The 21,744-nt window shown below is 43.2% G+C and overlaps 1 protein-coding gene across 2 annotated transcripts; it reads left to right on the top strand.

Annotated features, from left to right (window-relative positions):
* Positions 1–82: 82 nt before the first annotated feature.
* Positions 83–17,441, top strand: rassf8b (Ras association domain family member 8b). Of its 2 annotated transcripts, XM_047575632.1 has the most exons (10): positions 83–526; positions 4,276–4,343; positions 8,629–8,811; positions 10,983–11,333; positions 11,418–11,623; positions 11,715–11,918; positions 12,055–12,129; positions 12,628–12,750; positions 13,417–13,543; positions 13,954–17,441. In XM_047575632.1, exons 3-10 carry the CDS (start codon positions 8,700–8,702, stop codon positions 14,067–14,069), a joined length of 1,314 nt encoding a protein of 437 aa, XP_047431588.1. In that variant the 5' UTR covers positions 83–526; positions 4,276–4,343; positions 8,629–8,699; the 3' UTR covers positions 14,070–17,441. The 2 variants fall into 2 exon arrangements, with proteins under 2 accessions (XP_047431588.1, XP_047431587.1); XM_047575631.1 differs by lacking the exon at positions 4,276–4,343 and having other exon boundaries at positions 84–526.
* Positions 17,442–21,744: the final 4,303 nt, after the last annotated feature.

The raw sequence follows: 21,744 nt of genomic DNA, 5'->3' as shown, positions 1-21,744 counted from the left end.
TTTTTTTATTCATAAGTAAAACTGAAAAGCCCTCGTGTGTCCTTTCGCTCTTCACATGGAAACACTCCGCTTCCCTGTGACTGCATCAGAGCTCGGTCCATTTGCGTAGCCCTGTGCGTTGCAGCTTTAACTGGTCCAGCATGCCTTGCGGTGTCCCAGTTCTGTTCCGATGTAATTTACAAGTGAGTGAGGTCTGCACCTCTGATGGGCAGTGCAGCGGGGCTAGCAGGCAGAGCAGCAGATGTTGAAAGCCCCCACCTTGTCGGATGTCCGCTGTCCGGGGCGCACTCGTGTTTACATCCACACACGGGTTGTTTCATAGGAGAGGCGGGGAGGTGCGCACACCGTTGACTCCGATGCAGGCACGGATCGACACGGAATAAACACAGATCTCCCGCAAGTGGCCCCCATCGCAAGTACCGGATTTTGTTTCATTTTTTATTTTTATTTTTTTTTTAGAGAAATACAACACAAAAGAGGACAGTCACAAATGCTCTGACCAACACTGATCTGCGGCTCACCGGAGGTATGTTGTCGTTTTTGGCACGGGTCTGAGGAACTTGAATGCGTCAACCAACATTTAAAGGCTGCCATTTGAACAAGGCTGTGATTAAGTTCAGTTTATTAGTGCATACATGTGAAACCCAGAGGAGCTAATGAGATGGGTCAGCTGTAGATTTATCCCCCTCTGCTTTGTATTTTCACACATCCTCAGTTCGTGTTCTGGACTGAACCAATACCAGATCCATGAGCCAGCAGGATGTGAGTGTGCATGCATGCGAGTTGAGCGGTCAGTGTGTGTGAGTGGATCTGCTGAGCCCCACAATGATGAATCTGCTAATAGAGTTGGGCCGTAAGAGCTCAGTCAGCAGTGTTTTTAATCAAGAGTTCTTTCAACTGACTCACACGCACGGCCGCAGCCACAGAGTGTGAAGTCCTTGAAGTAAACACGCCTGCTATGGAGGCAAGGGCAAACTGTGTGTTTGTAGTAGGAACACTTTAATTTACAAAAACACAGTGACAGATCAATACATTTACTCAGGTGTGATTAGTAAAATAAATGGCACATCCCATACAGGTATGGAATGAATATCTGAATTTTCTTTAAAAACGTATTCTTAGAAACACCACCTTTTGCTATTTTTTTTTTTCCACATTTTTTGTCTATTTCCTTCAAATGTTTTAGGGTTGCCAAATTGCTTTCACTACATTTTTTTTTTTTTAAAAAAAACTATTCTATTTCTATTTTAGCTGTTGAATATAGAACACGGCTACTGAGGATGTGTGCAACAATTTTGTAGATGAGCAAGCAAAATTTGTACATTCAGAAGAAGTAAGAAAAGAAGTAAGAAAAAACATGATAAACAACACTAATAACTAAACACAATAGTAAATTAAAAGCGGGTGTTGCTAATGGAGAATAACCCATATAAAGAGAAGCTTAATCCTCCTCTACAGCTACCTGGAGATATGTCAAGAGAGTTTACCACTGCTAAGAAGGGGCTCCAAGGTTTAAGTTAGACATCACTTCCTTGATCCAACAATCATGTGCTGGGGGGCAGGCAAGCCTCCATTCAAAGAAGATCAGCCTCTAAAGTTACTTTCAGGAGTGGTACCGAAAATAGCAGTTGATTTGGAGAAATGATCGGACCACAAGCTCTACTCAAGGTATCAAAGACCAAAACGTATGAGTGTGATTGGTGGGTGAATTTTATAAAGGGTTTTGCGTTGAATGAAACCACGTCGCGCACGTACAGATGATGAGTTTACCCGAGTTCAGCAGCAAACCCTGATTCATTTCTTTTCAGCAGACATAGCAGTAAAGTTTAACCAACTTTCACCCTTGAAATGAACTTTGCGCAAAATCGCAAGTGCAGCGACTTTGCTTTCATTTTGGCTTCTAAGCCAAACGCTGACCGCTAAAGCTCCATTAACACAAGCTCCGCGTCTTCCATTATTCAAATAATTGATTTCACCGAGCGTTGTTATCTGCACTAGTAGATGCATCGTTCATCGTGGTCAATATTTGCCTGTGAGATTAAACCTTTGCTGGTGAAGTGGAAAACTCTTCACAGAGTTGGCAGAGTAAATCCAGTCCAGGTTATCCTTGAGCAGACTCCCCCTCCTCCTCCCCCTCCTCCCACTCCTCCCACCACCTTGTGGTCGGCTAAGCTCCGAGTCTTACAGGGTTAAGGGCTTATTGTCTCCACCAAGCTGATTAGTTTCTTACTTTTGAGATGGCGAGGTGGTAGTTTGTGTACACAAATTTAATATGGTGATTGTTAATTCTACCAGTTGGATTTTGAGCTGACGTTTGTCTAGACAAAGTATAAATGTGACAAATACCTGCATTTGGATTAAAACTGCAAACATCACTTCTTGTTTGCTCACAAGGAGACCATGCAATGTCCTTGTGTCGCCCTACTACTCCCTGCTCAACCTGCAGCCACCTCGCCATCATTCTCCAAATAGACGTCTACAATGAGCAGCGTGCATCTGAATCCAGCGTAGAGCCAGAACTAGAAAATGTAAAGGCCAGAGCATGGCTGACTAACCTGTAGTAGGAGGTTCAGGATTTCCTCTTGGAGTCTAATAGCATTAGTGTATATTAGTGTAATAGTATGGAGGCTGTGAGTCAACACCAAACACAAAGTCATGACTATATTACTGTATGTGTGAGGACCAGTGAGTCTCCAGGACACTCCATCAAATAAAGTGACATCTTGTCTGAAGACAAAGGTCAAAATCTAATTTAATTTGCTTTTTCCATTAGAAATACTTGCTGACATTCGAATTTCTTGCAACTCAGCCTCCAGCTCTCGTGCCGAGCTGAGGGTGAAGTATCTCAAGAGCCACTGGTGAGATTGACACGAAAATCCGTACAGAGAATCATGGCCGCCGTTTACGAGTAATCATTGTAATTTAAGTAATCCTGTAATTTTTCCTTGTGAGGCTAACACCTGTGGGTTTGAGTGAGCCGCCTCTGCTGCTGTTGGACGGATCGTCACTGCTTTTACTGTGAATACTTAATACCGTCACATTCGGATGATTTTTAATCGCTTAAGATTAAGAGATCCTCGGACGTTTCATCTCGTGAGACGTCGCGCCACTTTTCCCACCGTGTCTTCCAGCGTGTAAACACTAGTTAGCATTCAGCGTGAAAACACGGCTGCACCTCGAAAAGTCGCTTGCGCGTTGCCTCATCCAGGGATGAACTATTCTCTGAGAGTCATGAATGCTAAACGACCTCACATCTGTTGTTTACTGTAATTTACAGCGTTTGAGCTTCAGTGTGCAGGATCATGCATATATTCGGTGTCACGTGCTGAAAGCACCAAAAACCTGAGGTGAAGGCTGATAATACTCTTAGATTCTAATGATTTGCAACCAGGTAACTGGACTATTTGTGTGAGAAATAGACGCCAGGAACACTGGATGCCTTTATGTGGACAATAGTATTCTGCTAGTAACTGGAACAAAAGTCTAATCAGAACAAACAGAAGCTTGTAACCGCCTCAGTCACAACCTAGTGGCCCGATCAGAAGGAATTTTAGATTTTATCGAAAGGGGGTTTTGTACCTTTGAATCCAGGCAGAACTTCACCCACCCACAACATTTTTCATTTTCCTCTGGGAGTTGACTTTGCTCTGGTGAAGATATGCCTAGGCCAGTTGTGACAGACAGAAGTGCAACAGTGACATAGTCGTGCATGTCATCTGGGCACGGCGGATTTCTTCACAGCAAAATGACTCATCCTCTGAAAAAAAGTTGATAGACAGATGAGTAAGAGCAGCAGTTTGTCCACTGAATGAACTCATTGTTGTCGATAAACCTGGCAACATTAACTTCATTTTCTGTAATGTATCTGGCACATTTGGTGCTCGATTGGGGACATGTTCAAAAGGAGTTTTATTCTTATTGATGTCATCCCTCAAGAGTATCTTATCAGATGATTTTATGTTGTGTTTGTGTAAACAGCCGATGTAGAATCTCTCATCAAATTTTTATAGACTTTGCCTCGAACTCTTAATTCAGTTCCTCCTTTGGGGGGACTCCTCTAATTCCTCTCACTCCTCCAGCCGAGGCTTATTTAATCTCCATCAGAACCCTGAGACGTTCCAGCGGGCCCCCGCTGGAGAGGGAACCTCGCCGCGGTTAACGCACCTCCGTGTTTTTTTTTTCCCGCAGCCCGCATTCAGAGCAGACAAAGGGGAAGTGACAGGAAAGCACGGGTCGCTTCTTAATTGTTACCGATTGTTTGGTCTACTTTCCCAGACCCGTACCCTCCAATCAATCCAGTCATCTGTGCGAGGCTCGGACAAAGCCGGAGCTGCGTCGCCATGGTGAGGGATTGTTTGCATCCAGTCATGCTGTAGCCATGTGGGCTCTCGTGCAGACACACACACACAGTGCAGCATGCTCTTTTGTTTGTGCACCACTTGTTTCAGCGGACTCCCCCCCCTACTGCTGCCACAACCTCCCTAAAAATTGGCCTCTGATTGCATCATCGCCTGTTGTTGAGCTGCTTGCTACAACTACTACTGCTGCTGCTGCTGCCACTTGAAGAAGTCACGTATAGCCAATACCAACGTTTCCACAAGTAATTCCATTAAAGATAGCTCTCTGAAAGAAATCAGAACAACTATGTTCTGTTTGTCAGTGGCAAAGGAACACGAAACAGTCAAAGGTTAAGAGTTCAAATTTAATCAGTGGGTTTGTTAAAGTTTAATTTCGTAGAGGAAATGAACTGTTTGTTTTAAATTCAAACCTTAAGTTTTTATTTTACACTTTAATACCTTTGTACCCCGAGCTCGGCGATATTAAAGGAGCCTTCAGTGGCATTTACGCCCTGATCCGTCTCGTAAGCCGCCGTCCATGTCTGAGCAAATCCAGAGAAGGAACCCTGACTCGCCTCGCGGCTCTCCCCTCCCCGGCTCTGCCTTCCTGTGGCATCTCGAGAATGAAACTTCAGGGGAGGCAGGCTGAAGTCACCACTAAGTTTAGCCCCGACGGCTCACGGCCCAGACAACACAATATCCCTCATGTCTGAAAGCAAATGGCTGCGGCAAAAGTTGTCTGACGCCGAAGATTTGTAGTGATGGCTGCGACCTTTCCTCCCCGCGGCAGGACCGCAATCCGTCTTTTCAACTATTTCCTTCGCTTTTGACCGAAATGATTGCTGCTTTACCTCTTCCGCTGAAGACAGTGTACTGCCGTGGTTCCCTTTTATTTTATTTTATTTTTTTTGTGCTTCTAGTTTATTGTTCCGCTCCTTTGAAGGAACAGTGGATTTAAATGTAAGTGAATACAAATCCTGGAAGCTCTAGTAACACAAAAAATATATGAAATACTATATAAAATTGGATGTGTTGCATTGTGTAGTAGACATGCAACTCTTACACTGACTCAGAAACCATTTTCTAATAAATTAAGTAACTTGCTGCAACCATGAGGTGTCCATATTTGGCCTTCCTTTAAGATGGGACGGCATGAAAACTACAACATGTCGGATGTTGGATGGACTGTCGTTAGTTAGAAGGTGTGGCTGAGGCGCAGGTTGTCCACTGATCACAACTAATTGCTGCTGATAGTGTGAAGGTCCCCATCCCCTCTGCATACCAAATTCTCCACTTTGGTATGCAAACACCAAACCCCCCTGTGATGGGGGAATGAGAAACTCGGACTACCAGTAATACAGAAAAACGCATACCATTCAGTTTTGCTGGAATGTGATCGGTCATTGGTAAACATGACCACTGGACAAAGTGGAGGGAATTCACGGTGAGGTGAAGTCTGCAAAAAGGCCAGACCTTTAATAAAAAACTCTGCAGGTTCTGGATTCCAAGACTAGACTGAACAAAAGCTGCGTTACGATAAATCCACCTGAGTCCACCCCTAGCAACAGAAGTGTTATATTTTTCTGCTTTCTGCGGTGAAACTGAGGGAGTTCCAGAGCTTTGTTCCCTCCGTGAATGGATTAGACTACCACGCGAAGCTGGAACGTGGAGCGTTGAGCCGGGCGGTTTGTTAAACTGTGACTAATGGAAAAGGAAATTCCAGCACCTTTTTCGCAGGTTGTGTCGACGTGTAGACGTAAAACTCGTCGAGTGTGTCTAAATATGGAAGAATAATTTCGCAATGTGGAACCAGAATAGACCCCAACCCCACACCCCCCACCCCACCACCACCACCTCCCTCCCTTGTCCCAGCTTATTAATTTGTGTACACTCGCTCGTATGATTTATTTATTCGCATGCTGGCAAGCGGGAGCATCAAAGTAACTTTGATTTAGATTAAAGGGAATAATAGCATGATGAAAATTCAGAATTACAATAGCAACTGTTTGAGAGAGGAAGAGAGGTGGGGAGGTGGGGGGGGGGGGGGGGGCAGGCCTCTGTAGCGATTCAGGTGCTGGAACTTAAAGAAAATCGAAGCTCGTTTCCTGAAGGAAACACACTTCAGTGTTGTTGGTGCAGTTGGCCGGAGAATTCGATTAGCGAAGCGCTGATGAGTCCGCGGGCGCCGACTTTAAGGTTCACATGTCAGAGATCCCCTTTAGTGTCACAAATTGAAAGCGTCTGGGTTGTCGAGACCGTCCCGTCGTCCGGGATCAAAGCTGCAAGATGGGAAGGAATGATGAAGACTGGTTAAAGTGAATCTGAACATCTGCTCCTGCACAGCTGCTTGCTCCTATGGCACAGGATACAAACACCCTTTAGCATATGTTGTGATGTTTATGTCGCAGAAACAGTGGCAATAAGTAGCTTTGGAGGCCATGTTTGCACACATACGTATGAGTGAATAACCTTGCAATCATACTATATATCATGCGAATATTTTTACCATTTCTCCTAAATATGATATTAAATGTTGTTTTTAAACACTTACATTTTGGAATCTCGTATAATGTGATTGATTTACATTTGAATGTAGTTTATTTTCCCCTGTCGTCCTAGTACATTTGTTCTAATTGTATCACTGCGGAGTGAATGACTTCTCACATGCAGTGGATATGAGTGTGTGTGTGTTTGTGTGTGTGTGTGTGTGGCCTGAGCGATGATATAATAAATGTGTTGGGCTGAGCTCACATTCACAGGTTTGCGCCAACTGGATTTTCCTCCTCTGTGAAACCTCGGTGTGATTTATACCGTCATAACAAGCGCCCTGTTCCGGTATTTCGGCCGCGGTTACGCAAAAATCTCAAGGTGTCGTCGCAGTCCGTTGGGATGCCGTGAGTTTTAAGAGCGTCTTGCAGATCGTTGCGTGAATGGTTTCGGTCACAGTCGGCTGCCTTATTGATGAGTGAGCTCGGCGTGCGTCATGCTTTGATTTGCCAACAAAATCGATGAATTGTGTGTTTTTTTTATCATTATTATTCCTTGTTCATCCCCAGATTGTTTGCCTCCTTCCTCCAGGCCACACCTAACTCCTTCCCTTCTATTTGTCCACCTGCTTTGTGTGTTTATCCGCCTGCCTTTCTGCTCTTCTCATTGAAATAGTCTCATTCACTGACCTGTAACATCTTTCTGAAATGTGTCCTGCAGTATCCATCTAAAGTAACAAATCGCCCTGCTTCTGGGTAAATGCTAAGGCCTTACCATTACCAGATACCTTGAGTGCAGAGGAGTGTGCAGCATAATGCACTCTCGGGGGAGAAAAAAACCTCACAGGGGGACCAGTAGTTAAATTGCTGGAGGAATGGGAGTCCCACTCCAGCTGTGATGAAGATGGAAGGTGCCTAAATTGTTAAGGGAGCCCTCAAGCTGTATGGAATTCAAGGATCAGAGCAGAGCTGATGGGCCAGTCAGGAGAGAGGGATCGCTTCTGCTCAGCAGGGTTGCAAAACTGAGCATTAAACACCTGCTCCTTCACTGCGCCGTTGCTCTGGCTCGCTGTCACGCGGCCCGCGCCAGGTTCGTAACGACAGCCTCGCCGCCGAGGTGCTTGTGTCAGCGCTTTGAAATGGCTTTCGTTCTCCGCGCACGCGGTCCTCCCACCGCGCCGAGCGCCGGCAAGTGAAAAATATATCGGAAGAGTTCTCTTAGCCCCGGTCACAATTGCTGCACCGCAAGCGTGTCCTCGCAGCAATTCATTACATGAAGTCCAATTCAGGGGAACAAGTGCTGCTGCGAGTCGACAGCGAGTTTTCATCCGTGATGTGGTTCGCTCTTTAATGGTTGTGAAGCCATTCAGGAAACAATTCGTGACTGTTTTGTGAGGATGTTGCTGACTCAGATGTGAAAATTTGGGACATAATAAAAGCTCTATTGAGACTAATGTACCTAGATGAGCTTGTAGTGACTGAAATCTGTCACATTCAGGGTGCTATGCTAAAGAACGTGCTAGCTAGTTGCTAATTTGTGCATCAGACGTCTTGCTTGTGTCCACTTGTCCACTATGAATTCCTTAGATCTGTCACTGAAAACAGCTGTTTGCCTTTCTGAAAACACAAACTTAACAATCAGCTAAAAGGCATTAAAGTGTTCCACAAACGTGAACAGATTCGCAGGAGCAGAATTATAGTTGACATAAAAACATTGACTGTTGCAGCTATAATTCTTTCGTTTTGAGTGAAAAGTTCTTTGTGTGTGCGATGCGTAACTTTTGCCTTTTGTTTTGCCTTTTAAGGATGGAAAATAAAAGAATAGCAGCACCCCCTTGTGGTGTGGAGGACTGAAGGGGGAGGTGGGGGCCTCTGGATGAAGGCCATGGAGCTGAAGGTGTGGGTGGACGGAGTGCAGCGCATCGTGTGCGGGGTCACGGAGTTCACCACATGCCAGGAAGTGGTCATTGCTTTGGCACAAGCCATCGGTAAGCTCAAAAAACTTCAACACGAGGAATAAAAAATAATAACCGTATTCTTATCCGTCACATTCACAAGTGGCAGACGCTTGATGTAAAATCCAATAACGGGAGAATGTAAAGCATTGTATGAAGGGGAGCATTGCAGCCCAACACCAGCACGTCTAGACGAAAATGGTGTAAATTATATTTTGCCCTACATAAATCCCCCCGGGGATATACTGTGTTGTGGGCTGTGTCTAATATTTGCCAGGCAAGACGTCAGACCTACTGGAGATGATAAATTGCATGAAAATGAAAAGCGACTAGAGGGCACAGAGAGATTTTCACCGTAAATGGGGCGCACAAAACAGGATGAGTCATGCTGCAGTCTTTGCTTTATTGACATGTGCCGTACACTTGTAGTGAGGTAAGTTCCCGCCCTGCCCGTCGCTGTATGAACATTTTACACACATCTGTCCGGATTCAAAGAGGTGTGTACTTTTTGAAGATTTTACTCTAACCCCCGTAGATGGAGTTAAAACGTGTCTTTCACAGTGACAGCGTAGCGGGAGTTATGGCATCCACTGTCCTTTGTGTTGACTGTGCCTTTTGTCCCGGCCAGGGCACTTTGATGTGTGAATGGCCTAAGTGATGAATGCACCTCTTTTTACAAGGACACTTACCGTGCAAAGGGGGTGGGAGGCGATGGGGCAGCGTTTTGCTCTTATCTATATGTGTACAGACAAGAATACAGGAGTACACACACACACACACACAAAAAAGCTGTGAACCGTTGAACCTAGCCCTTTGGCTAACACAATCGCTGTTTGTCGAGTTGAATTTTCCCACTGTAAAGCTCTTTCAATAAAACACGCCGGTGGAGTTCTTTGCATCTGCCACTCGCGCGCGAGCGTGGGAGAGCTGTGAAAGACAGGTTTTGTCCTTTTGTCTGCGTTTAATCTGTCTCCAATGCAACACACGCCCAACTTTATTTTAATCGTTTTTAGAAGGTCGCATCGCTTCTGGACGGAGGGTCCACTGGGGCGTTTTACGCCGCGACACCTTCTATTAATCTGGAATCTCTTCGTGTAGATGATTACTACAAGTGTTGTTCTGCTTTCCTAAAAGTAAATAAACATGTATGAGGCACTATCCCAGATAAAACTTTTATTTTTTTTTCTGCCGAGGTCAAATTCAGGTCTCTGCAGCCAAAAAAAAAAAAAAAGCCTCTTGTCATGCAAAGTATAATATTATTCTAATTGTAATTTACCTTTCAGGCACATTTTGCACATTGCATTATAATAATTCTACGCTATTCAAAGTCTGTAAATGTTTTCTCCATTTACAGCATGGGTTTACAGTAACAGTTACAGCAGCGCTTTTCTAAAAGTGGAAGAAGGTGTCTACTTTAATGAAGACGAAATTAAAGTATTTAAAAATACAATGCTTTTGGTGTACAATGAAGGCTGCATAATTCTGGAATTTAAGGAAATTCGCCCGCATGCTTTCTTCCTCGCAATTAGTTTAATTTACTGGAATAGTGTTTATGTAAAGTAAACACCAGGCCTTGGGTTTCTGTGGAGGAAAATTTAAAAGACATATTTTTAAGTGCCGGTTCTGTGCATGTTGTGTGAATATTTGCATGCGTAAACCGGCACAAGAGCCAGTGGGGAAAAGCGGAAAGGGGGGCTTGCTTTGCGGTGTGTTTCGGCCTCCGAAGGCTCCTCCAGAACTCGGTGATGGTACAGAATCAAAGGGCTTAGCAGGATTTACTGGCCACTGAAGTGCACTTACAAACAGACTCAAAATGAGTTGGCAAGCCAGATGATGACAGTGTGCAGGAAAGTATCTGCACTCAAGATGGATCTGGAGAACGTTATGTGCTCGAGGCGTAAAGGAACAGCACGGATACCACAAAATACCTGGTTATTCTCTCGTGTTCTTTCAGCTCACCTCGCTGATGTGTCCGTTCAGTAATAGGCAAGTTAAAATCTGTATTTATTAATAGGCTTCACTAATCCAATTTGGAAGGTGTGTGTGATTAGTGTGATCAAAGAATTTAAAAAAAAAACAACCCCACAGCTGTTTGTCCTCACACTTTGCCAAAACCTGATTAGTACACGTCACAACCTCTTTCCAGCGTCACGTACGTCGCGTTTGTTGGAGGCTGTTTAACCCGAGTTTTTGTTTTGTCCCAGGGCGGACCGGCAGATACACTTTGATCGAGAAGTGGCGGGAGACGGAGCGCCACCTGGCTCCGAATGAGAACCCCGTGGTGTCCCTCAACAAGTGGGGTCAGTATGCCAGCGACGTGCAGCTCATCCTCCAGCGCACCGGCCCGTCCGTCAGCGAGCGGCCGAACTCCGACGGGCTGGCGCGCGTCCCGGAACGGGGCCTCTACCGCCAGAGCCTCCCGCCCTTGGCCAAGCTCCGCTCGTCGGGGGCCGACCGCTCCCTCAAACGGAGGGAGCCCAAACGCAAGTCTCTGACCTTCACGGGAGGCGCCAAGGGTCTGTGGGACATATTTGGAAGAAGCAGGGAGACTGAAGGTAGCGTGTGTTTTCTGTTCCCATCTTTATTTTTCCCGCTTCTCCTTTCATCTTCCACCAACCCACCTTCGTCTGTGCGCACAGCCAAGCAGGCCCAGCAACGTGGAGTGAGCCTGAACCTGAGCAGAGTCAGAGGGGATGGAACAGCTTCTGTACCTGGGAGCCCGGCCAGAGAGCTGGGCCGGCTGGTGCAGCTGCAGAGGGACAAGCTCCAGGCCCTGGAGAGCCGCCTGCTGGGCTGCGAGGCCGAGCTGCGAGACTGGGAGGAGGCCACGGGCGAGGCTGGCGAGGTGAGAACGGCCTCGGCCCAGAGAGAACCTGATTTTATTTATTTTTTTTTTTACATCATCTTCAACCGTCCGATGGTTTCTCACCTAACAGGAAGGAAACTTGGGGGACGAGCTGCTGCTTCTGGAGCAGCAGGTGAGGCGGAACGACGCCGAGATGGAGGAGGAGGAGTTCTGGCAGAACGAGCTGCAGATCGAGCACGAGAGCGAGAGGCAGCTGCGGCAGCAGCTAGCCGAGCTGCAGGGCCGCGTGCGCGACTGCGAGGGCAAGCTTTCAGAGTACCTGGCGCGCATAGAGGTGAGCTCATAGAGAAGCCACCTGATCCCAGCTGATGCTTTTTTTTTTTTTTTTGGGTGGTGTGCTTTTAGTGAAGTTCCTGAGGAAACAGAAGGAACCTGTGCTGATTTGAATATTATCTTGATGCATTGCATAGGGCATGGAGACGGGCCTGGAGCAGGAGCGACTGCAGCAGGAGGCCGAGCTCAAACAGAGGGCCAATGAAGAGGAGGTAGTTTATCTTGGTTTCCAAAACACACACAGGAAAACAGAGAGGAATGTATTTAGTTAAACTGCTGAGATAAAAAAAAAACTCAGGCCGTTGCTCTGCAGCCAGATGCATTCACTGTCCTATAAAATGTAAGTGAAGCTTGACATTATTGTGGTTTAAGGCATGTTTTATGTTATAAAACCTGTAGTTTGTTGGAGGTCTGAAGCCCAGAGGATCACTGCACATCCTGTCGATTCTTGGCTTTCAAACAGTTGCAGTAATCCTACCTAATATACGAAAAAAGCATCATTAATGAGGCACTTTTATATTTAGCCCTGTTGTTGCAAGATATGAAAATCCAAAATGAAACCTGCATCATTTTCCACCGCAAAAGGAGCTCATATTAAACTTCTAAACCCATTAAAGCATGAAAGGGTCCTCCTACACGTTTCGCTGCGGAGATTAGCTCCTTTTCTTTCTTGCGAAGTCGTGACGGGCGCTCCACTCCCCGTGTTTCAGGTGCAAGGCCAGCTGGAGAAAGTGAGGGCCGAGCTGGAAATGCAGAGCCAACTAACGGCGAGGCTGGAGAGCAGCTGCAGGGCGCTGGAGCGCTCGCTTGGCCAGTCAGGCAAGAGATTACAGGTCAGCTCACTTTCTGCCGTACACTATTTTTAATGTTTTCATTTCGACACCGCGGGTTCCGGATGGATTTACAGCACCCTCGGGGCAATCTGCTAAAAATATCGCGTTGCCGTTACGTTTGGAAGACGGCGAATGTTTTTGAAAAGTGGTAAATGAAAAGTTGGATAAGTTTGTTGCTGTACGCAGGTGGAACATTTAAGCTTATTAAGTTGTGGGCAGTGAAGCAAAGTTTTATCTCTGGCTCGCAGGAATGTGCAGTGGATCCTTGCCTGAGTGCATCCCAGCCCAAACCAAAGTGCTCTATGTGCAGGCGTAGTCCAGAAGGGTGTAGGAAGCATGAGGTAATGAGAAGGCGAAGGGAGGGAGAGTATTACAGCATTCTTCGCCTGATTAGAGAGGGGCCTGAATAAGTACACAATCCCTTTCCTGCAGTTGCGTAATCATCTGCGAGATGTTCTTTAGCTGTCTCAGTTATGACTTCAGGGGAGCAAACTATGATCCCCTTCTACACGTTTTACATATTAATTTCACCCTAAAGTGCAGAGACGACCACTTTTAACTTCGCTCACAGTGAACCCACGTGAACGATGCGCCTGCAGTGTGGCTGAGTTTATTGTTCGGCACGTACCGGTCTACCCGCAGGCTCTCTTTCTCTTTTCGCCACAGGAGAAGGAGCAGGAGCTGGAGCAGCTGACAAAAGAGCTTCGACAGGTCAACCTGCAGCAGTTCATTCAGCAGACCGGCACCAAGGTCACGGTGCTGCCTGCTCAAGCCACAGAAGAGAACAGCAACGGTAAAATCACAACAAGGCACATAACGACCAGTAAAGAGACGTCATCAATAAAGTTGCATTTTACGGCTAATTTAATAAATAACTGAGGTATATTGTCGTTTTGTATATGTTTGGGCACAGTGCCACCTGGTGGCCGCTGTCAGAATGACACCCCAGACTGCACGCCTCTGAGGCAGGATTGTTGTGCTGAGGCAGCTTATAAATTTATAACCCCATTACGCGGAGCTAATCGCTGTGAAATGCTGCAGGAGATTCACAGGAAAAAATCCTCTGTTTTCATTCTCAAAATAAAATGTCCTAAAGGGTTAACTTTGTGGCAATATATCAAGGTCGCATCAGTAAAATGACGCTGAGCAGCTACTGAAATTATTCCCAAATAGCTGACCTGCCTTTTTTTAATCTAATTGCAGAGGTGGAGTGTGGCTCTCTGAAACGGCTCGGCTCTTCCCGTCTCCTACCCAGCGACCTGCGCGCTCTTCAGAGCACCGTTTCCTCCAGCCTCAACCCCGAAGGCATCTACGTCTGACCCCAAACAGTCAGCGGACATTATTTTATTTTTTTTGCAGCTCGGTTCAGTGCTTGGAAGGAAGCAAGAAATGACTCAACAAACTGCTGCACTGGCACCTCAGTGTGGACGCGAGTTTGAGAACAAGCCTTGACAAGAAAAAGTCATGTTTTGCATTTTTCCTGCACTGTCGCCTCTTCCATCTTACCAAGACCGGGGACTCAAACTGATGTCAATAACCATTTGCGTTTAATGTGCCGTCTGAACTCTGACGAATGAGTGCGGATTCCTCTTACATCAGCAGCTCCATTGTCTGTGAGTTTAAAAAAAAAAATAATAATAATCAAGCCAGCAGATGCTTTACTTCTTTGTCTTTTTCTTTTTTTTTTGAGTGAGTTTAAAAAAAATGAGGCAGCCAGTGTGGATTATTTGTATGCAGTAAATCATAAAAGAACCACATGTACAGATATATAGTACATACATACACAAAAAACTATTTTGCATGAGCATGCACAAATACTGACACCACACCTGTGCTATAAACCATAGCCATATCTGACTGCCTTACTCTGGTGCTTTAAGACCAGACGTCAGTTGTGTTTGAAACTCAAGGTAGCTACCGAACACTATGCGCCATATGAATTTGATAAAAAAAAAAAATGCTTCGCACCAATTCAGGTGACTCCTAGTTGTGGTAACTGATGTCAGTATAAGTGAACACTTTATACATCAGTTTGACCTTTTGTATTGATTTCAGTAGGAAATTAATTAGCAGTCTTACATATCTTAGGTTTAGTCAGCAAAACACAGGATATAAGAACAAGTAGCAGGATTCATGTAGCTCCTGAAGCATTTAACATTTTAGGTGAAATAGTTTGGCTTTTTTGGCACAATTTACATTTGCATTGATCACAAAGATTCTGTGATTTCATTTTTCTTTTTTTGTTATTCTTTCTCCAAAATGAAATGTGTGTGAGCAATGACAGAGGCCTTTAAGTCTGCAGAGAATCCAGTCTGGAAAAGACCACTGGGTGGCGACAAAACCTATATTATTATTATTATCATTTCGAGACGTGAACCTTAAACGTGTGGAAGTTTGACGTGTTGAGCCTGTATTCATTTTCATGAGTCATATATAACATATTCTGTATAAAAAAAAAACAAAAAACAAAAAAAAGCACTTTAGCGTTCAGTGTATTAAGGTGCCAAGTAGAATATTGGCCCAAGTTTCACTGTGTTCATTAAGCAGCTACAACAAACACTTCTAAAACTCTCACCTGATTTCTAACCTTTTAACCAACTAAAGATGTCTCATATGAACCAAAGCTAGAGTAACAAAACAAACGTTTAGATGAATGTACTTTTTTTATATGTGTGCAGCTCATGCTCATACCGGGCTTGAGTCAAATAGTAGTTGCATATTTTTCATGGTTTGCTGCCATTAGGGACGGTAAGCTCTGTCACACAGGAGGATATAGTTGGGTGACAAAGTTTCTCAGAGAAGGAAACTCGACACCGAAGAAGCTGACAGTAAAATTCAGACACCAGTCAGTCAACATCCAAACTGTGTTAAAAATACTGTATATGCTCTGTATGGCCTCAAAAAATCTATTTTAAATGTGTATAATAATTGTAGATTTGGGAGGAAAAAAAAGTATTTGGGGACTCACGTCAGTCGTCACATTCATTTAATTTGCAAGTATGAATTTTGGTCCAAACGTCTTAGTCCAAAAATGGGCATTTAAGTCTCCTCTCGCAACTTTTAAGTCTCCTCTTGCAGCTTAAAAATGTGTGGGCATGGTGTGCTTCAGTGACATGCTCAATGTGGGAACTTTGAGTAGCAGGTATCCCACACAGTTTTCTGGTGATTTAATTTGTGCAGCTGCAAATCTTTTTCTACTTGTGCACAAACTTGAATTTCCCTTGCAGTGTTTTTCGCCGTGATAATCAACCGCAAAGTTTGCAATTACTTCATTTTCCGAGACTCTCGTCTTTTGTGCTGCGAATGCATAATGACAAAGTGTTATTCCTCTCCCCAGTATGGCGAGTCCTGCTCAGTTGTTTGCTTTGCAGAGCAAAGGTAACTGGAGAAATTCACATCACTTCCTTTTAAAGTCCTCTCTGAAGCTGTTCAGTGACAGTTACAGAGAATTGCAGTATTATCGTCATGGCAACAACTTCGGCTGTGACATGGAGACTATAACCTGCTAACAAAGGAATCACAGCCTTTGTTGGAAGAAAGTTTTGAATAATGGCATGCCTTACTAAGAAAACAAAATGTAAATGTCTACATATCACATCAATCTCTGGACTATTTTTAAAGTAGATTGATATATGCAGAGTGTTAGATGTTAATGCTGCTAGTCAATAGGCAGTGTGTGCATGCAATGATGTGTGATTGGTTTAGCTGGATTCCCAGTTAGTGGCTACCAAGGATGCAACAATTCATATGAAGCTTGTTTTTGGTTCGTTTTGTCCCATTTTTTGCCTTGTTAATTTGTAGAGTTTTGAATGCAGAAAATTGCCAATTAATGGTTATGCATTTTCATTTAATTTTGGCAGTAAATAACATTTGTACATGAAAAAGAGTTGCAATGAAACATGACAATACGTTTATCATTTTTTCTGTTTTTTCGTCGTGCTTCACGCTTAAAGACTTTGCCAATAATTGGCTTCTGTTGTGCCATGAATGGGGCTTTTCAGTAAAAGTGCATATACAAATGAGATGATGGAGCCATTATGGAAACAGCCATCAAGTGGCTTTGAAAGCTATTTTAAAAACGCTGTGGCTCAGGGATATTTCAAGACACAGAATTACTCAGACAAGAATGGACGGAGAGTAATTATGGATAAATGCTGTTCACAATGTCTGCAAGCATTTGACAAGTTAAACTGTATGTTTGCTCTCATTGGGACTTCAATGGTTGTTTGACACGAAGCACTGGGTCCTCGATACAACACGACAACTAGACCTGAAGTAATGATTCTGTAAAAGGAGAGTAGCCAAAAGTAAAGTGTCTCTGTTGGCTCATGATTCATGAACAAACAAGGCTAATTTGTATGAATTATGAGAGATATACCACAGGATACACAACTTGAGATATAGTTGAAGTCACAAGGTTTGTTTACGTGAGAACTTGCATAAACTGTCGTAAGCTGTCAATCAATTGTATTGTATTCAAAATATTATAATTTTGTATTGTTTACCTACCAATTCACCCACTGTACTTTTTATCGATCAGAAAATATCAGATATTCCTCTTTTGGGTCATAGTTCAGTCACTATATATGAAAAACATCAAAATCTAAATCCAAGAATAATGTAAAATACAATATATACATGGAATATATTTGAAAACATGTCAGAAATCAATAAACTGCTATACAATGCTATATCGTTTTCTTTTTTTTCCCTTCTTCGTCTCATTCTGATAGAACTGATGTAGCTGGACACATTTGATGACTATTGGTCGTTTCGACCTCTAATGTTGATAAATGTTCCTTGCAGATTCTAATCATAACTATCTGTATAGCTAAGCTGATACATGATACTCACGTGATACTAATGCGTGAAAGTAATTGAATCCCTAAGCTAGTAAATTAGTAAGCTTAATGTGTAGCCACTTGAAGTGAACGTCAGCAGGATAGATTATTTGTCAAACATGTGTGATGTTGTAAAATGTGAGGTATCAAACATAACATTTATAATACGAATAAAACTGTGAGTTGTTCTGTAAGTAAAGTATTTCACTATGCTGGTGTGCGAGTATGGTTACTCAGAATATATTAGCTTCACACATTTGAAGCACATCTGCTGTAGTGACCACAAACAGGAATAACTAACTTCAGAAAATAAAATGATATAAAATCCCCAAAATAAAAAGCTCTCAACTTAATTGACAGCTTGTTGCCAGCAGGCATTATCTGTCGCTATCTCGTTAAAGTAATCATAGCATGAGTGGCATTAAAATTCTTTCTCATACTCATTTTAACATTTCCAGTTTACATACTTTAAAATGTAGACTTACAGTCTGCAGTGGGGCTGTATAGGGAAGAAAAGTTAGGACTATTCCAAAAGATAGGTAAAAAAGAGAGAAATTATTAAACCATCACCATAAAAGATATCATTTTGTAATATAATAACAAAATATATTGGCTAAATAAGTGGTCTCTTTGTTTTCACTTGATTTTGGAAGTAAAAGTTAGATATCTGTGAAGTTTCACAACAGTAAAAAAAAGTCTTGGTGAGTCCATTTTGTCGACTTTCCAGTCTGAATTGAAATTCAAATGAACAAACTGTACATGAACGGACCCTTCAGCCTGTACAATTAGGGGGTGGGGCCCATTGATTGTTTTTCACGGGACCCAAAATTCCTGGCTGCGCCCCTGCATACACTATTAAACCAATTCCAGAGTAGAGAGACCAGGGAGGCCTTGTCGACTAGTCGACGATCACGTGACAATAACGACACGGACGCGTCCGAGAGGACAGGTGAGGAGCCCAGCGGGTCGTTGCAGCAAACTAACAACGGTTTATCAAGTGGGTGGAAATATTCACCAAAGATGACGCCCATGCAACTGTGACATGAAAAAAAATAATCCTAAAATCAGTCCTAAAATACAACAAAAGTTGTACTACAATGTACACCCACCTGGAAAGGATCCGCTAACATAAGGCTATCGGAGGAACGGTCCGAAACCTCTCGACATCAGTCAATCAATAACTTCACCAAACGCCCTGCGGTTACACAGAGGAGGAGGCTGGAAAAAAGTCACCAATTGCTGGTGAGTGTTATCATTAAATTCCCATCTTACAACACAATATGCAGTTCTAGTACAGTAGGCTATGGATAGGTATCGATAAGCTCACGTGTTTATGCTCAATGCTGTTTTTTTTTTATCCTTGATGTCTGTGAAAGCACCATGCGATGGAAGTTATGGTAGAGATGAAAGTTTAGAAGTGACGTTGTTTATGGTGTTGGCGTTAACTCGACGTTCACCACGTAATAATCCAGTTTAACAAATCCGAAATCACTCAAACTACACCACCATTGGCAATGTACTAAGTTTTTAGTTGGTCCGACTGTTTTCAAATCCTGACACAATTTTGCACACTCGATCTGTTTCATGTTCTGTGCTTGAAAAGAAAGCAAGATAGTGATAAGTGAATTAGATAATGGTGCATTGTAGTCTGAATTTTGGGGTACTATGTTGTTTTATTGTAAATCTTTGCCAAAGTCCTTAGATACTGTATGAAATACACATGATTTCACATTATGAGTTTACAGTATGATTTTACCATGCCCATGCTTCAACATGTACAAAAACAAAACACAAAGCTTGACAGGACTGCTTTCATGAGTTGGCAGTTGCGATTCGACGGAAGGATTTAGCAAATGGTCAATTACCAAAACCCTGGTTTCACACAGTAAACCTGGGGCTTAGGGGCCCCTGTGGATATGGGACCCTGGGGCAGCTGCCCACTTTGCCTGGGTGGTAATCCAGCGCTGAATAGACAGAGGAAGAAGAAATAAGAGAGGAAAGAATGTATGTGGGCTGCCAGTCCTTTAGTGTAGTATCCCCACATAAAAATACTATCTAATCTGAACGACTTTCATCCTGCAACAAAATGTAGATGCATTTTATGAAGATTACGCACTCAGATTTACAGCAGAACAAAAGCCTGCGCCACTTCAGGTAGGAGCAGGAGTGTGGGTGACTTTAGCAGTTGCCTGAACGAGATGAGATAAAAGCACGGGTGACCTTCTCCAAATCTACGAAGGATGAAAACAACTTAAATTTTAATATGTTTCTGAATTGGGGGAAGCAGTCTCAGCCTCTTTACCTTCACTTCAGAAGTCAAGTTACTGTCAGAATATCTCCCGGCTCTCTGGCCAGCTGTCTTGGTTTAGGAAGACACAAGTAGACAGACAGCTGCAGGGAACGACTGGAATAAAAGTTTTTCCATTTCAGATTTATTTTCAACTTTTGATGCTTTACAGAGCTGGGGAACTATGGTTATCACACCAGGTGTTTTAAGTAGTGAAAGTCATTTGTCCCTCAGTCGATCCCCTGTGTACTCCAGCTTTAATACTTTAAATGGAGCCCAACAGCTGGGTCAGAGGGGCTCTGATTACATCTATGACCCTCTCACACCAGAAGATACACGAAGATTTGTAGCCTTAAATGCTGTTAAATTCGTTCAACCGTTTTTTTTTTTTTTGTTTTGTTTTTTTGAAGTTGTCGACTCTTGTTCAACAGGTACCATCATCACATCTACTGGTTTGCCATTTTCAGCAGGCCTCACATTTGGTGATGGTGGTGGTGTTATACTGTACACCTCATTAGGGAATAAAACTCGTAAGTGGGTGACAGCAGTTCTCGGCATGCAATCAACAGCCAAGCCTCCAGCTAAAATATGTGAGCATTTTTCAATTTAAGCTATTTTTAACCTAGTTCAGAAGTTTTAAATAGAGACTTGTGGAGGAAAAATGGATTTAAAACTTTTCAATTTCCTGCAAATTTTGGTGTAATCATTAAATAGCAAGTGGAAGCTATTGTTGCAGCAGCTGATGTGTAAAAGATTGCGAACAAGGTTTGCTTTATGGGCTGTTTATAAAGATGAACATAGCCTCGGTGATGATTTACTCAAGAGTGGTTTTGAAGCCCAGTGAAGTGGCACTAGCTGTCGCCATCTTGCCAGGAACTACCTTTGCCTAACTTTGATATACCTTGTGGGTAGTGGAGCTGAGACTAGTGGGTGATGCCTTGTGCTGTATTCACACGAGTGGAACAAAAAGTTACAGTATATTATCAGTAGAAGCTGCGGATGTGCTCATGTCCAACACTTGTCACCAAATATAAAAGTTGAACTGGCTTTAACTTTTATATCGCTCCACTGACATAGGGACGCATCAACAAATCATATGTGTTTGCATCGATTAAGTCATAGAGTTTGTAGCAAATGGAGATGACCACGCCCTTAATAATATGTAATTTTGAGTCTCAATACAAAGTAAACCTTTGAACATTTTTTTGTTCAAGACTTTAATTTATACATTTTAACGTGGACCTCTGTAGATTGTGGATTTTGAAGGACTGCAATTTATTTGACAACTTTGGCTATATTTTACATGACTGAAGGTTGCTGCTTGGATTCATACCAACCCTAAGAATATACAACTAACAATTATGAACTTATTTCATGGCAGCATCGTCATAGTTTACATGTTTTCTAGTTGGTAAAACAGCCGAAATTGTGCATTATATAACTCGCAGAAGACGACAGATGTGGCTCTTTATTGGCTGCCTCATGACTAAATGTGTGTTAGGAGAGAATTCATCACTAATTCACATCCCAAATAATCTTCTTCCCATATCGGCTTCTTGTTCTATCCTGAGTTCTGTTGATTCAATCACAAAGCTGCAGCAACACATCAAAGTGGTTTGATTTTTATCAGAACGAAATCATCGCGGTGCCTGAGTGTGACCAGGCTTTTGTGAGAAACCGTGTGGATGAGAGAGATGATAGATTTTATGTGAGTCAGTGTGATCGGGGTGAGAAATAGTCTCACGCTTAGGAAGCCTAATTGGTTAACTTCAGTTTGTAAATTATGATGCAAATATTACACCTTAGATGGATTAAACAATTGTGTTTTGAATGAATTATGTTTCATGCCGGAAGATTGATTAGACT

Source organism: Mugil cephalus, chromosome 22, assembly GCF_022458985.1.
Source record: "Mugil cephalus isolate CIBA_MC_2020 chromosome 22, CIBA_Mcephalus_1.1, whole genome shotgun sequence".
Classification (NCBI taxonomy): Eukaryota; Metazoa; Chordata; class Actinopteri; order Mugiliformes; family Mugilidae; genus Mugil; species Mugil cephalus.
This window is presented reverse-complemented; position numbering and strand designations above follow the sequence as displayed.

Excerpts from the sequence above, each read along its gene's own strand:
- rassf8b (XM_047575632.1), top strand. The coding sequence starts at position 8,700 with ATGAAGGCCATGGAGCTGAAGGTGTGGGTGGACGGAGTGCAGCGCATC. Across the intron at positions 11,334-11,417 it reads AAGAAGCAGGGAGACTGAAG|CCAAGCAGGCCCAGCAACGT; the intron begins GTAGCGTGTGTT and ends CTGTGCGCACAG. Across the intron at positions 12,751-13,416 it reads AGTCAGGCAAGAGATTACAG|GAGAAGGAGCAGGAGCTGGA; the intron begins GTCAGCTCACTT and ends TTTTCGCCACAG.